The sequence below is a fragment of the Enhydra lutris genome, unplaced genomic scaffold (genome assembly GCF_002288905.1).
Source record: "Enhydra lutris kenyoni isolate GAN:26980312 unplaced genomic scaffold, ASM228890v2 scaffoldscaffold88, whole genome shotgun sequence".
NCBI lineage: Eukaryota > Metazoa > Chordata > Mammalia > Carnivora > Mustelidae > Enhydra > Enhydra lutris.
The window spans coordinates 4,840,127-4,856,379 of NW_019154172.1; the positions used below are offsets into that span (position 1 = coordinate 4,840,127).

Genomic DNA, 16,253 nt, shown 5'->3' on the forward strand with positions numbered 1-16,253 from the left:
GTCTCTGACATGGTAGATCAGAGCACAGGCTACTAAGGAACTGAAAGGAAGGGGCCAGAGAGTGCATGCAGCCAGCAATTTGGGAAGGCACTACTGTTGGAGGAGAAAAAGACACCCTTTGGCAGTTTTGTGGCAAAAAAAAGAAAGCAAGTGATGGAAACGGGGAATCCTAAGACACAAGAGAATCGCAAAACCAGAAGTCATGACAACCCCACTCCCTACCAAAAAAGGAGGCATCATCTAGCAAAGAAACTACTTATCTGTGTATCTGTGGAATAAGGTACTCTTGCACTAAAAAGTCTAGATAAGACTCTTAAACCTCAACCTGTCCACACTGAATCCCTGCTGCCACTGGTGCACGACAAAAGTAAGTCTAAGACCGCAGGGAACATCCTCGCAGAGATTATGTGAAGACTATATCATCATAAAGACTTCAAGACAGAAATTCACATACTCAGAACTGTAATGGACAAAAAAGACAAATGCTGACCAAGTTCAGAAAAGATAATAATCCTCTCATAATTTACGTGTATTGTTTCACTAAAAAAAAAAGCAATACCAGGGCACCTGGGTGGCTCAGTGGGTTAAGCCTCTACCTTCGGCTCAGGTCATAATCCCAGGGTCCTGGGACTGAGCCCCCCCGCATCTGGCGCTCTGCCCATCGGGGAGCCTGCTTCTCCCCCTCCCTCTGCCTGCCACTCTTCCTACTTGTGAGCTCTGTCAAATAAATAAATAAAATCTTTAAAAAAAAAAAAAAGCAGTACCTACACCTTATGGGTACAGTGAAGATTAAATGAAAAAACAGGTATAAAGCCTGTGATGCAGTACACACTCCTGATCAAACACAGAATAAATGTTCAACCAATGCAAAAAACGAATCACTCTACTATTCAGAAAATACCGAGAAAAGGAAAATGTGGGGGGCGTCATACTAAGGACAGTGGGATTCACTAAACGAGGAGAAGATGCTTGCCACCAAGGCAGAAGTGGTACAAATTAAAATCTTTGAGATATTACTAAAAGCATTAATATCATTGAGTTGGGTTCAAAGTTCAGCTACAAAGGAACAGTCAATCTCCAGTCAGTCTAGGAAGAGTTCTTGGAGGAAGGAAGTCTTAAACAGTGTGCCCAAAGTAAGAACAGGGTGGGTAGGAAAAGATGCCCCAGGGAGCACCATCCAGGACTTCCTATGGGGACCAATATCACTCATGTCTAACTCGGGCGGCCGTGCCATTTGCTCTACTCTCACTTCCCACTTACTGCCTTCCTCTTGCTCCCCAACTCTGCCTTCCACTGTAGGCAAGGCTTCAGAGATCCACTGGCCATCTTTTGTTTCTCCCAGGATCGTCTCCAGGTCTATTTCATCCATGGTGCTGCCCTCAGATGACAGCAGTTTATCCAAACCGAATTTGAGTATCTCACTCAGCTTGAACGGAGAAAATGAAAAAGCCCAGTTACTTTTCATGAAAACAAGCATTGGGATGTCATTGATCTGTTACATGGTGTAATGACACAAGGCAAATGCCCTTCCCTGTTGGTCGGCCATTCTTCTCTCCCCATGATGATGATACCAACACGATCATTTAGTAGTTGGATGATGGCCAAGCAGAGAGATACATACTGATCAGTGATGTTGACTTTGACAATTCTCTATAACAACAAGAAAAAACAGCCATTTTTCCCCTAAAGAACAGTAATATCCTGCATTATCTATAGCACTTTTGAGTCCTTCTCACAGGCACTTCCAGCAGCCACACGAGAAATCAAAGACCCAGTTAGCTTCTCTTGCGCTGACAAACTTAGAAGGAGAAGGCTACACTTACGTAATGCACTTAATGTACTTTATGGTACTATGATTAACTGACTTCTTTCCTTCAGCAATCTGGTTTTCTACCACAGTGCCCTATGGAAACACCTTCGTAAAGACCAGTCACAACTGATGGCCAGACCTGAAGGCTGTTTTTCAATTCTGATCTTCCTGGATATTCCTCTGGCGCTGCACTACCCTGCTTCTCTTAACTCAAATGCGCCCTTAGCCTACTCCCTAGGGATACAGTTCAAATAACTTCCCTGGCTTTAGCTTCCTACTTCCAGCTTTGCGAATCCTTAAACACTAACTCTCAGAAATTCCAAATCAAGGTAGACTCACATCTTGGCTGCTAGTTCCTATCTTACCCTTTTAGCCTGGGTCAGTTTTCTCTAGATGGTCTAGTATTTGTGAGCCAAATACTGGTGGGAATGTAAAGTGTTCCCAAGACCAGCTGTTTGAGAGGGCTGTTGTATATCTTGCCCAGCTCAAGGATACCAGAAGGTTAAATTCTGGCTCTAAAGTCTGCTTTGTCTCTTCCCCATCCGGACTATACTAATTATCTCTTTGGTTGCCAAAAACAAAGGTGACAACCCAATGCCCCTGTCTGAGATGAAAACAGTTTGTTCATTGTTTGTTTTAAAATAATCCAGTAATAAAAGAGGTCGTTATGGTTTATTAAATCTAAGAGATATAGGACTCTCAAGTCCTGAAAGAGAGAAGCAGGTTCATTATCCTACAGAGAGGCAGATGTAGTGAACACTTATTGAATGCTTACTGTGTGCTAAGTATGATCTGAAGTGCTTCTGACTGTTTCAGTGAATATGCTCCCTGGGCCAAAATGGAAGAAAATGGAAGAACCTAGGATATATTATAATATGGGTTCTAATTTTAACCCATGGCTACTATAGAATAACTTGAAGTCCTCTTCCAGAAGAGAAAATCTTCAAGTCAGCATTTGTTTCCTATCCAATATTCCCATCTTCAAGCAATTTCTTCTTTCATCCCTTTTTCCTAAAGCATAATTTTGAATTCCTGGTCTCATTTACCCGTCTCTGACTGTGAAGGTCACTCACTGATCAAAGGGTCTGGGGTTAAGATGAGGTATGGGATTAATCGTCACTTATTATGCTGAGTTCTTTTTTTTTTTTTTTTAACAGTCCTCTGAGGTAACTTGTAGTATTCTCATTTTTTTGAAATGCAAACAGAGTACAACTGAGAAGCGAAGATACCTGCTCAAAGCTACATAGCCTCTAAGTGACAAGGGTTGGATCTGAATCCAAGTGAGGGGGACCTAAAGCCCATCCCTATTATTCCATACTCCTCTACCTTTATATCATGTTCATCTCCAGTTCCTTGCTTGCATGCGGTAGGTACCATAGGAGATACGTCTGGCCAGGGAGCAAATGTGTAGTTGGGGATAGTGGGTGTGAATACCAGTTCTTTGTGTTTACTTTCTTACCCATAAGAAAGTACTGACAATATGACACATTCTTAAGGGAAGAACAACATATGATACCTGGAGGTCAGCATCAGCTGCAGGTTTCTGGGCCCCCAGAGTAAAATGGCCTCCCTCTATGACTGCATTGGTCAGCTGCAGTTTGGAGGCTGCTTTCCTACAGACTATCTCCTCCACAGTGTCTCGGCCAATCAGCCGAATAACTTTAACAGACCTGTACAGAAACAAAGGAGAGGAGTGTGCCTTGAGGGTGTGCACAGATGAACACAAGTATGCAAGGCTGATACACTTAAAAGGAAGTAAACCCAAAATGCCACGTTCAGGGTACAACTAAAGGGAGACTGTACTAAGTGGATCTGAGCATTTGTTAGAGAGATCTGGCCTCACAGAAGCTTTCCAAGAAAGTCAAGGAAGGGATGAGGCGGGGGCCCTAAACTGGGGTGTCTGATGGGAACACAGGAAGAAAACCTCTGGTCAAAGGGTAAGGTCCATCTCTTTAGCTTAACTCCACAACTTTGTAAGTTCATTTTTAAACTGAATTGGACCTTAATTCAGGAAAGAGGAGTTAAATAACTTCTAAAGGTTCCTTCTAGTCTTTTCAGGGTTTGATTGTGCTTTTTAATGAAGTAAGTTTTGAATGAGAATGTGCGCTGGCCAGCAGCCTTCAAGGAGTCAGCAGCAAAGCTGGGCTAAAACCCAGTGCTCTCTCGCCCTCTAGTCTGGGTCGTGACAGGACCAGCTTCTTCACCTTCTTCCCCAACCCAGAACTGAAGAGCCCAGGATGTGGAAGGACGCTGGTGCTGAAATCTCTCACTTGTTCTGGCCAATCCGGTGAGCCCTGGCAGCTGCCTGCAAGTCATTCTGAGGATTGAAATCACTGTCGACAAAAATAACGGTATCTGCAGCCGTTAAGTTCATGCCAACTCCTCCTGCAAACAACGCAAAAGGAACATGATCAGCAGCACACTGGCTAGGGCTAGACAATAAAGACACAAGGCCACAGCAGTATAATTGGTAAATTAAGATCAATCAAAACAATTGGCCTCACCCTTCAAACTGACACTCCATCTCCACCTCCAGGACCTTGGAGTGGTTAATAGTGCTACCCAGGCTCATACTGCCTAACTTGGGAAAATTTAACTACTAAAGGGAACAGAATGAGAGGAGCAGGGCCAAGAAGCCAAAGTACATTCTGACGTTAGTGCCAGGAAGCCATTTTAAATGGTTTGATTGGTTCGTTTAGAATACTCAGTGTAAGAGGATGCATGCTCTTTCAAAAGAAAACAGTTTTAAATCTGTGAGAGGTCTTCTGCTGCAGGCACTGTTAAGAGAGGACTTAACATCCACTGCAGGTTACAGCTAAGGTAGCAAGATCCCTGATACAGGCTAATGAGAACAGAGGATGATACTTATTTATTACACTCTTAAGCAGAGCAGGAAACTATCTCTCTCTGACAGGAGAAAACTTCAGAAACTCTTTTCTGTATTTGTTTCCACATTAATCAAAGAGAAGGTAACAAAACCAACCATAGGACAAGAACACTCCACGGGACAACTTTCCAATCCTTCTTCAGCGTTGTAGGAAAAGGGCTGAGGCGGCTCTTTGGATGATGAGAATTAATTAAGAGAACCATGAAAGCAAATTATAGCCTTGTCTTTGATTAATGTGGAAACAAGTATAAAAGGGACTCCCTCTTGCCAGGGTCGTTACAGCTCATTGCTGAGACAAGCGAGCCTAAAAGGGCTTGTTCCAAGACCCTGAATTAAGGATTAATTTTTGAGATGGGCTACTGACTCTAAGCTGGCTCTCAAGACAAGTCAGGCAGGAATATTCTAATTAAAGGCTTCATATAAAATTAAAGTTGGAATAAAGAAATAATAAAGACTGATTACTGAGAGATGCTAAATTATGCCTCATAATAATGCCAACTACACTTGTGCTGGGCTTACTATGTGCCAGGCACTGTTCTAAGCATTTTACCAGTATCAGCTCCTTTAATCCTCACAACAACCTTATGCGTCGTTTATTATTATTATTCACATTTTATAGATAAAAGAACAGAGAAGCCAAGGGACTATTTAGAGATCACACAGCTAGAAAGTGAAAGAGCACTAGTCAGTGCTCTAGTCCTACTAGTCCGTCTGGCTCCAGAGCCTTTGCTTTTTACTCACTACACCATAATTATCTCCCAGGCACTTATTTCATTAAAGTGTGCTCCATAAAAATTATCATCATCTTCTTAGGTTAATGTTGTCTCAGTTTAGCGCTTCTCCATTAAGGAGAGACGTTTTACAAACAAGCTATTCTCCAGTCTTGCTTGGGACATACCGTGAGCTATCACTGCCATCTGGTGGCAATATGCTTCAATCACAGGCATATTTGAAAGTTGGAGGGAAACCTGTTAAATGAAATGATAGTTCTCCTAATCTACAGCTTAAAAAGTGATGGCAAACATGATCATTACTGTTTGGAAAACACTCATGTCCAGGACTGCTTCAGTTCTCCAAAAAGATTACCCTGTATTGACTGAATCTGAGTACTCCAAGGGGCTGACTCTTTCTTCCTCATTTCAGACCACTGAAACATAATACTACTTTATGATGTGAAGATGAGGAAATGTGAAGATGAAGATCTTTAAACGTGAAGATGAAGAAATCGGTAATGAACAAATAGCACAGTTTTCCAATATTGAAAATGCATTTGCTCTGATCCTTCCAGTGTCTCCTAAAACCATCCCTGAGACAACAGAGAACGTGATAAATGGCTCATTCAGGGAGCCGTCTAGAATAATGGAAGCAAGTGAAGCAATCTCCTTATGGTCAAGGAGTCTACCTAACCCATCTTTATGTACTCTTACAGTACGAGACACTTCATAAATGCTTTCTAAGATGGAACTTTCTCTTTAAAAAGATGCTGATCTCTCCTTAATAGAGGACACAAATCCCTTTAGTGTTCCTGCATCTATTGCATCAAAATTAGGTCTACAGGGCACCTGTGTGGCTCAGTCAAGTAAGTGTCTGCCTTCGGGTCAGGTCATGATCTCAGGGTCCTGGGATAAGCTCCCTGCTCAGCGGGGACTCTGCTTCTCTCTCTTTCCTTCTGCCCCTCCACCCCACTAGTGATCTCTCTCTAGCTCACTGTCTCCCAAATAAATAAATAAAGATCTTAAAAAAAAAAAAATTATATCTACAAAAAATAAGATCATAGTTTAAGATTCTGTAAGTTCAAAACTAATTTAAGGTGGGCTTACTCCAGGAAATAATAATTTCATTTCTGAGAACTGATTTCAAATGACTAAAGTGTCTATAAAGGCAGTCTTTAACTGGTATAGAACTATAAATAACACATAAAATATTTATGACTTACCTCATAAAGATAATGTTAAAAATAATTCTAAAGAGCTGGCGATTTCATTATAATCACAAGTTTTTTTAAAAAGGGATTTTTACTAAGCTTTTACAGCACGATTCCAGAGTTACTTATGGAGGAGGGGTAAGTAGCAAACAGGTTGTTGTTATCTTACTTCCCAAATTCACAACTGAGAAGGAGTGTTTTCTCTGCTGAATGGGAGTAAAACTGTCCACGAAATTACAGACAACTTCTGGGACAATCCCAGGTCAGTGGTCAAAGCAAGTTAAAATCACTTTCCAACAACCCCTGGCTCCAGCCTTATTTCTCTGAGCTGGCAGCTTAGAGAACTTGGACAGGAAAGAACCCCATGCTAGGAGTCCAAAACTTTGATTAATTTATGGCAACTCCCTCAATTTCCCTTTTTTATGTTCCTTGTCGATGACCTCACCTTTCAGAGAATTAGGGGAAAACATACTAATGGTTGGGATGTAAAAGTACTCTATCTCCCCCTGATTTGTCTGCTTTTGCCAATGCCTTCGTGGCCTACCTGCCCTGGTACTCAGGAGAAAAATAAAAACAGGCTGCTGTCCAAAGTTCTTAATGGCCAGGTGTCTCTCCTCTCCTCTCACAGAACCATCCACACGCTCATAGCTGTACCCTTCACACAGAAAAAGAAAACAGAAATAGAAACCCTTTTCACATATTCTTTGGGTAATAAAACACTGTCAGCTCAAAACCAAATGCTAATTTTGTCCTTTTTTGTATATAGATATGCCCCTACTTTCAGCAAATCCCATGGTAAAAATCTAAATTTAGGCAACATTTGTTTTACAAAAGAACTCAACATAATATACCTCTCTGGGTTTTTTAAATATATGCAGTCAATGTATTTGGTGCTCGTGGGTTAAAAGTCAATTCTAACTATCCCAACCCTGAAGCACACTGTGAACCATGCTGTGCGTAGTTTCCAATTCTGCTGCAACAGAATTCTTACTTATGCAAGGAGGAACACAAGCACTTAGGAGCTTGTGAGTGAGCCTGCCCAGTGGCCCAGCAGCTGCCTTTCAATGAAGCTTCAGGTTCTCCACCCATCAGCACAGACCCCTGTCAGGAAGGGGAATTACATGCTCAAGCCCTGTTTGTGAATCTGGGGATCCCTCAACATGCTAATGGCATTTCCTGCAATTGTCCAGTGGACCAGGTACTCTACTGTAGTACTCAGGGGACATCAAGTGGCTCCGAGAGATCTACTCTGAATTCAGGTTTTAAACAGCAAGGTCTGAAGCTGATACTCCCTCACCACTGATTTCAGGATCAGTCAGTGTTACAGCCTTTTCCCAGCATCCCACATACATTTTATTATATATTAAACAGAATCCCCAGGTAATAACTTACATTCCCTATTGTTTATATAGAAAAAATATTCCTTTCCCTTGGTTGACAAATGGGATCTCTAGAATTTCATCTTTTTCTACTGATCCTGAGTAAGTGCTCAACTGCCGAACTGATGGTACAAGACACCAAAAGCTTTTTTTTGTAAACATTTTCAAAAACACTCAATAGTTCTGCAACTCGGATTTTTTTTCCAGTGCCCATAATTTTAAATCACATTGCCAATGGAATCTATGTTTATTTCTGCCCATGTGTCTTTACCCAGCTGTCAGTCCTTGTGTAAAACACCTCTCTCCTTACTTCCAATCTTTCTTCGGTCCAAAATAATGTTCTTTGACTGCTTTCCTCTGTAACATCTCCACTCCGCGCCACCCCCCGGATTACCCTTCATGGACCTAGTAGACTGTTAAGTCTAAAAATGGCTTAAGCAACGTAGTGGCCAAGGAATGTCACCTCTATAGTCCATGTAGTCTTGGAGAATATCCAACATCTGGGTCATCTGGGAGAAAAGTAAAACTCGATGGCCCCTGGCAAGAAAGAGAAAAGGAAAGTCTACCAACTCTAAGTATTTAAGGTGAGTTTCCCTCAGGGGAAACTTACCAAAGAATACAAGTTTATAAATAAATGAAATTCTGAAGCAGAAATATAGATACCATAATTACTTACAGAGACTTCCCTCAGAAATGCTAAATGTTCCACATAAATAACCACATGTAGCCATATTCTGCAGAGCCTAAGTTCTCAAACTACAGATATTCCCAGGAGCATGTGTCAATGCACCACAGGGTATAAAAAGCCCCAGGATAACCTCTTTATGAAATGTCAATTTACTAATGGGAAGAAATATACACATCCATTTTAATAGCAAAATAAATAAAAGTACGTGAAGAATAAAGTGCAAAATTCAAACGCACAAAACCCAACTGGAAATCCTGAAGAACTTGTGGTCAGCCATCTTATGGCCATTCTCTAGTTGAGGGTGTAAAATCACCATCCTCTCATCTACAGCTGTATCTCATATCCCATATACGATACATTAAAAAAACTAATGTATAGGGAGAAGAAGGGAAAGGAGGAGGCAAAATGAATTAAGTCAAGAATAAAGATAAGCCTACAGTCCCATGCTATCAGGTATTATTTTAAGTTTTCACAAAGAAAAAAATGTAACACTGTAAAAACAGGAGTCTCATTAGGAAAACTAATTTAACCTGAGCTTGTGATGTGTATAAAGGAACAATTATGAAGAACTCCTTCAAGACTCTAGCCCTAAACGTATGGAAAAGGCGCTGAAGTTGAGGACCTCAATTCTAATCCCATCTCTGTCATCTGCTGGCTGTGTAACTTTAGACAAGCCACAGGACCACTCTGGGCCTGTTTCATCACCTATGACATTAAAAGGTTGGAAAGATGTTTACGAGTCCTCCTCCACCTCTAACACACTTATACTAGATATATCAAAGCCAATAAAATACATTGAGACATGCAATTATTTGGCTTGCACATTCCTAATGTTGGGTAGTTTTGCCAAATCTCAGGTCTTACGGTTAGTTCAGGCTCACCTGACACAGTTGCGCTGAAGGGACAACTTTGAAATCCTTAGGAAGCTGGGCTTTTTCTAGACTTCTTTGTCCCTCTGGGGACCAGGAGGATGAGGTAGAGGCTGGATACCAAGCCACTGAACATTTAGCTGAACCTTTAAAGGTTCCAGGAATGACTCGGTCTTCTGCTACCCAACCCATGTTTCTGGGTAAGAGTTCTGCAAGTTCTCTTTGAACCAAACCCTACAGGTTAACAAAGATGCATATTTACTAAGCCCTCATTAGGTGCCAATTCAGTGTAAGGTAACAGCAGGCAATTAAAAAAGAAATGTTTGATGATATCTCTGTTTTGGGGGAACTAAACAATACAGCTGGAGTAATGAGATTCCTACACATCAATTAAACAGAGAGCAGATTAAGGGAGTGCACTGCCAAATGCTGGATTAGGATCCTAGGTGCTGTATTCAGGAAGGGAAGGACGATTATGGAGGGGATAGGGTGGGGTGGGATGGGGTGTGGGTGTAGTTGCAGTGAAGGTGGAACCCGAATCAGGGTCTTTAAAAAAGGAAAACTGGAATTAGTCTCAAGAAATCAGTAAATTCAGGCACCTGACTGGCTCAGTTGGTTAAGCATCTGCCTGGCTCAAGTCATGATCCCGGGGTTCTGGGATCGAGCCCCACATTGAGCTCCCTGCTCAGGGAGAAACCTGCTTCTCCCTCTCCCTGCTCCCCCCCCTCATGTTCTTTCACTCGCTATCTCTCCCTCAAATAAATAAATAAAATCTTAAAGAAAAAAAAAATCAGTGAATCACCTGGTTTTAAAAAATTATCAGCTCAGAGCAGAAAATGTAAACCAACCACCTACCTGGAATACAGGAATGCCAGCAGCTTATCCAATAGATGAAGTTTCCCACTGGCCTCAATCAGGTGGTCTCCAATCTCAAAAGGCTCTGGTTCCACACCTGAAAAAAAAAGGGAACCTATTCCCAATAATGTGTCCCCTGACCAGGGCAGACTCCTTAAGTACAGAAGCTGATGGTAAGGCTACAGCAACAGGCCAAGCTCCTCCTAATTGATAATGGGTCCTAGTCTCATCTCTCTTTGAGACATTTTATAATTATTTGTATGATAATCTTGGCTCTGCTTAACATCAATCAGAGAGCATAACACTCCCAACATGCCTAATAAATGCCCACCCAAGGAACAAGCCCACTCTTTACAAGAAGGAGGCACAAGGACATGCTAAAAGCCAGAGAATTGAAAATTTGAGACTCACTCAAAAAAACAAATCAAAAATAATGCTTAGATGTATTAACTAGTAATTCTCAAGGTGGGGGGGTGTGTGGCAGTCAGAATAACCTAGAGGGCTTCTTTCAAAATCCACGCCCCCTGCCTTAAAAAAAGATTCCGAAATGTACCTGATTAAGATTCTGTGACATTTAAAACAATTCAGAGTGCTACTTACAAATACTCCCTTAAAATGACTCCAGCAAACCCTCCACATTGATCCTATCCATTCTAGTGCCCCCACGGCCACAGAAGTCCTAGAAGTGTCCCAAAAGCTACCCATCGGAGTGAATCAAAAAAGCCCTCATTTGGTATGTAGCTAAAACAGCACTTAGAGGTAAATTTACAGACATCTCTAAAATGGAGGGGAAGCAGCAAAGAAGGATGAGAAGGAGCAGAGGTAGGGAAATGGAGAAGCAAGAGAAAGCACTGTTCTAGAAGGCAAAGGAAGAAAGTGTTTCAAGAAAGAAGTTATCAACTGTGTCAAAGGTTTCGAGAGATTAATTAAAATGCGAACTGACAACCATCCAGAGATCCCTGGTAAACCCGCAAAGTTCAAGGCTGGTAACGAAAGGCTAACAATGGAATGGGTTTAAGACAATGGGACATCTAGGGACACCTGGATGGCTCAGTTGGTTGACATCTGACTCTATTTCAGCTCAGGTCTTGACGTGAGGGTCATGAGTTCAAGCCCTGCACTGGCCTCCACAGTTGGCTGAGTGTGGAGCCCACTTTAAAAAAAAAAGAAAAAAAGACAGGGGCGCATGGGTGGCTCAGTCATTAAGTGTCTGTCTTCGACTCAGGTCATGATCCCAGCATACTGGGATCAAGCCCCACATCGAGACCCATTCTCCCTCTCCAGCTCCCCCTGCTTGTGTTCCCTCTCTCACTATCTCTCTCAGTCATTAATAAATAAAATCTTTAGGGGAAAAAAAAAAGACAATAAGATATCTAATCATGAAGAAATGATCCCTAAAGCCAGATTATGAGACAACCCATTAAAACAAGCAGCCCTGAGATTCTTCAAAACTATAATTTCAGGTAAGATCAACAAAGGCAAAAAACAAAAACAAACAAATAAAAACCCCTGAGTAATGTTTCTGGATTACAGGAGAATAAAGAGACAAATTCAGATCTATGACTCGATTTTGAATTTAAAGAGAGAAGAAAATCAAAGCCATAAAGAGACACTAAGAGGACAACTGAAAAAAGTTGACTATGAACAATATATTAGATTACATCAACATAAAATTAACAAAAGAAAATGGGGGAAAAACTAGACAGTAAATACAGGCAATTCTTTTGAAGAATGATGTGGCCACAGAAATGTTCATGAAAAGCAGTGTGAGGAAAAAAGGGCATTTGTCTCACCATCAAACAGATATGGGTGATCCACACACTTTCGAAGCTGGGACAAGATATTCTGAAGTTTAACTTTCTTTGCCATCTCATTTTCAAATGCATCTGAAAACAGCAACAGACAGAGAGATATGGATTACTAGTAGAACAAAAACAAAAACAAAACAAAAACGCTAAGTTAACCTAATTTATTCAGTAATAGATCTCTTAAACCTGTAATAACCTCTTAAATTTCACTGAATTGTATTAAGAATTAACAGCATAGGAGCACCTGGGTGGTTCCCAGGGTTAAAGCCTCTGCCTTAGGCTCAGGTCATGGTCCCGGCGTCCTGGGATTGGGCCCTGCATCAGGCTCTCTGCTCAGCGGGGAGCCTGCTTCCTCCTTTCTCTCTGCCTGCCTCTCTGCCTACTTGAGATCTATGTCTGTCAAATAAATAAATAAAATCTAAAAAAAAAAAAAAGAAAGAAAGAAAGAAAGAAAATTAACAGCATAGGGGCGCCTGGGAGGCTCAGTGGGTCAGGCCTCTGCCTTCAGCTTGGGTCATGGTCTCAGGGTCCTGGAATCAGACCCCGCATTGGGCTCCCTGCTCGGCGGGGAGCCTGCTTCCCCCTCTCTCTCTGCCTGCCTCTCTGCCTACTTGTGCTCCGTTAAATAAATAAATAAAATCTTAAAAAAAAAAAAAAGAATTAACAGCTTATTCACACAAAATTTTCTTAACTATCACTTTGTTTTAAGGAAGCCTAACTATAAAATGAACTCGGGAGCATGTTGTTATTTTACACAATTCTAAAGTCCTTCCTTTAACTACTGTTGTGGAGCCAAGGGATAAAATAACACAGAGTGACAGACTGTTCTACTCTCTCTGTTCCCACTCCCAATTCCTCTCAGTGAATCTGATCCAACAAAACAGCTTTGCAATGTGTTAAATATCTGATAGGGTGGAAAAATGAAAGGCATGACTGGCATACCTAGAAGTGTTTGCTTAACTAACTTCCACGTAGTAAGGACAACTGGGCGGGGGGGGGGGGGGGGAAGGATTTCACAAGTGCAACAACCAATGAAATCTGTTTTACTGTAAAGATACCCCACACGGTTTCACTGCAGCTGACCTCAACATTATTCAGAATACAAAATTCCATCCGTATTACTATACAAACCAAGTATGATAATAAAATATTTACTCACCTAGTACATGTATACCCACTAGTAGGCATGCCTAGCATTTATTTTGAACAATCATCCTGGGATAATAATAAAATCCCCTCCTTGTTTAGTTTCTAAACAGTCAAGTGCCCTCTGATTACCTAGGTCTTTCATCAAAATGGCCTTGTAGTATCTTTTCTGCAGTGCTGACATGCCATGGTACAGCACTACCTCTGTCTTCTTGGGAAGCTCTGTAGCTACCTCAGCTTTCACCCGCCTCAACAGAAATGGCTGCAGGAGTTTGTGTAGTTCCCTTGCTGTGTAAGGGGAAAAAAAAAAAACAACAAGAAGAGTCGGATGAAATTTTCATGCCAGTTCCACATGCTAGACCAGTATGGTGATTTTTCATAGTACAGGTGAACCTTGAACATGGGTTTGAACTGCGCAGGTTGACTTAAATGCAGATTTTTTTTCAATAAATACAATAAATACAGTACTACTCTAAGTATATTTTTGCTTCCTTAGGATTTTCTTAGCATTTTCTTTCCTCTGGGTCACTTGACTGTTAAGAATACAGTCTAACACACATAACACACCAAATATGTGGTCGTTGTTTACATTACCATTAAAGCATCCAGTTAACGGCAGGCTATTAGTAGTTAAGTTTGGGAAGTCAAAAGTTAGAGCAGATTTTCGACTGTGTGGGGGCCGTCAACATCCCTAACCCCTGGTTGAAGGGCCAACCGTATTTCTTCCTTCATTGGGTTCTTTTTCCCAACTCCTCCTGAAATTGTTACTGGCTGTCAACTTAAGAACTAGGAACACTCAAAGAACTTAATTTTTAGGGGCACCTGGGTGGATCAGTTGGTTAAGCAACTGCCTTCGGCTCAGGTCATGATCCTGGAGTCCTGGGATCAAGTCCCACATCAGGCTCCCTGCTTGGCAGGAGTCTGCTTCTCCCTCTGACCTCTCCCCTGTCATGCTCTCTCTCTCTCTCTCTCAAATACATACATAAAATCTAAAAAAAAAAAAACAAAAAACTTAATTTTTATTAATAATTTCTCATCTGCATGAAGTTTTACTGTTTCCAGGATACTTCTGCACTTAATCTGATTAAACACCGTAAGAGCTCAGAAGTAGAGGGACAAATAATATTGTCCCCATTTTTTAAAGATTATTTATTTATTTATTTGAGAGAGAGAACATGAGAGGGGAGAAGGTCAGAGGGAGAAGCAGACTCCCCATGGAGCTGGGAGCCCAATGCGGGACTCGATCCCAGAACTCCGGGATCACAACCTCAACAGAAGGCAGTGTGAAGGCCCAACCGAGCCACCTAGGCACCCAAATTGTCCCCATTTTTATAGCTAAGTTAAGCACACCTTATTCAAAGTTACACAGCTGGACACCAATGTTGCTATTATTCAGACCCAGTTCTTTTCAGTTCAATATCTTTGTTCCTTCCCCAGGCATCATGAACTTCACAAACTAGCCTGAACTGGAATTCCACTGCCATGTTGGGTTGCCAGATAAAATATATGACCCCCCAGTCAAATACTACATGGGACATACTCCTATTACAAAATTATTTTGTTGTTTTTGTGGAATTTATATTTCACTGCATTCTTGTATTTTTATTTGCTGTACCTGGCAACCCTAAACATGGAGGCAATCGGAGGAGGTTCCCCAGGTAATCTCCAGCTTATGGTACGGGCATTTCTGCTGTGAGAAGCTCTTCCAATTCACACTCACCTAGTACATATATCCCCACTAGTCGGCATGCCTAGCACTTATTTTGCACAATCATCCTGGGGTAACAATACGGGGGATAGACAGGTAATTCAACAAGGCAGTGGGGCAAAAGTACAAGAGGAAGAAGACTGCAACTGGCAGCTGTATAAATGATGGCTCCCCTCCTTTGCTTCCACCACCCACATATCCCAGACTCTTGGTTTTGATGCACTGTTAACAGAAACCCCAGTGCTATGGAATGCTGAGGAGTGGTTTCTGCCTCTGTAAACAGCACAGAAAGTTAACAAGTTACAAAAGTAAAGAAGTTATGTGTTGAAGCGGGGGAGAAGCAGACTCTTTCTACTTCTTCCCAAAATGATCCATTAAGCCTTCGTGTAGAATCATGTAACAAATAAGAATCATGAATAGCAGACAACTGGGAACAACCTGAGGGATCTAGCACCACCTCAATTTTGTGTGGCTCTTTATCTACCTAGGAGGTGTCCTCCAGTTATCAATTCTCTTTCTTTTCTACCTATAACCCCATATCTGTTATGCACCAGGGCAGGTTCTAGGCCCAGACTTTTTGGCATGATTTCTAGGAAGGAAACTTGCCTGACTCAGACTCCTTCTCAATATCCTGGTAATGCTGAACAAAATCTCCCACCTGCTCCTTGGGAAAGAGATCAGGCTCCACAAAGCTGAGAAGAGAGTAGAGTACTTGGAGGCTGTTCTGGATGGGAGTTCCGGTCAATAGGAGACTGAAGACTACTGAGAACTCAAATACATAAATGAATAAAGTAAAAAATCCATAAACCAAGAAGACCAAGTTCCCCATTACAACCTTTACCTGTACAGAGAGAGGCGTAATTTAACAGGATGACCATGAGGACATGAAACCAGAAAACTGGTTCAAGCTGTATACTACAGATCTGATATAGGAAATAATACCTCTTCGGTTGTAAGAAGGGGACAATAATTCTGTGAAGGAGATACTGTCATAAGGAGGTAAGGAAAATCACTGTGTGAATTCTGAAGTACTACATGAGCATTTGATATGGCTATCATTATTCAATCTTAGTGGGGATTCAAGCTATATTTTATTACCCACATGGATGAGTCTACTGAGGCATCAGAGGCACATGGTACATACTCAAGCAGTCTGAAAAAGCTACAGCATCATTTTTT

General features: G+C 41.5%; 1 protein-coding gene across 2 annotated transcripts in view; it reads right to left on the minus strand.

Annotated features, from left to right (window-relative positions):
• Positions 1-1,066: 1,066 nt before the first annotated feature.
• Positions 1,067-16,253, minus strand: part of LOC111161953 (chromodomain helicase DNA binding protein 1 like) — a 57,920-nt gene continuing 42,733 nt past the window's right edge. The window contains exons 7-15 of one of the 2 annotated variants that reach the window (XM_022526040.1): positions 15,681-15,843; positions 13,499-13,654; positions 12,206-12,298; positions 10,413-10,509; positions 8,464-8,537; positions 7,166-7,276; positions 4,081-4,195; positions 3,327-3,480; positions 1,067-1,426 (exon numbers count right to left, since the gene is read on the minus strand). In XM_022526040.1, coding sequence (XP_022381748.1) covers positions 1,082-1,426; positions 3,327-3,480; positions 4,081-4,195; positions 7,166-7,276; positions 8,464-8,537; positions 10,413-10,509; positions 12,206-12,298; positions 13,499-13,654; positions 15,681-15,843 — 1,308 coding nt within the window. In that variant the 3' untranslated portion in view covers positions 1,067-1,081. Of the gene's footprint in view, positions 1,427-3,326; positions 3,481-4,080; positions 4,196-7,165; positions 7,277-8,463; positions 8,538-10,412; positions 10,528-12,205; positions 12,299-13,498; positions 13,655-15,680; positions 15,844-16,253 lie in introns of both variants that reach the window. The other variant, XM_022526041.1, reaches the window with a different exon arrangement.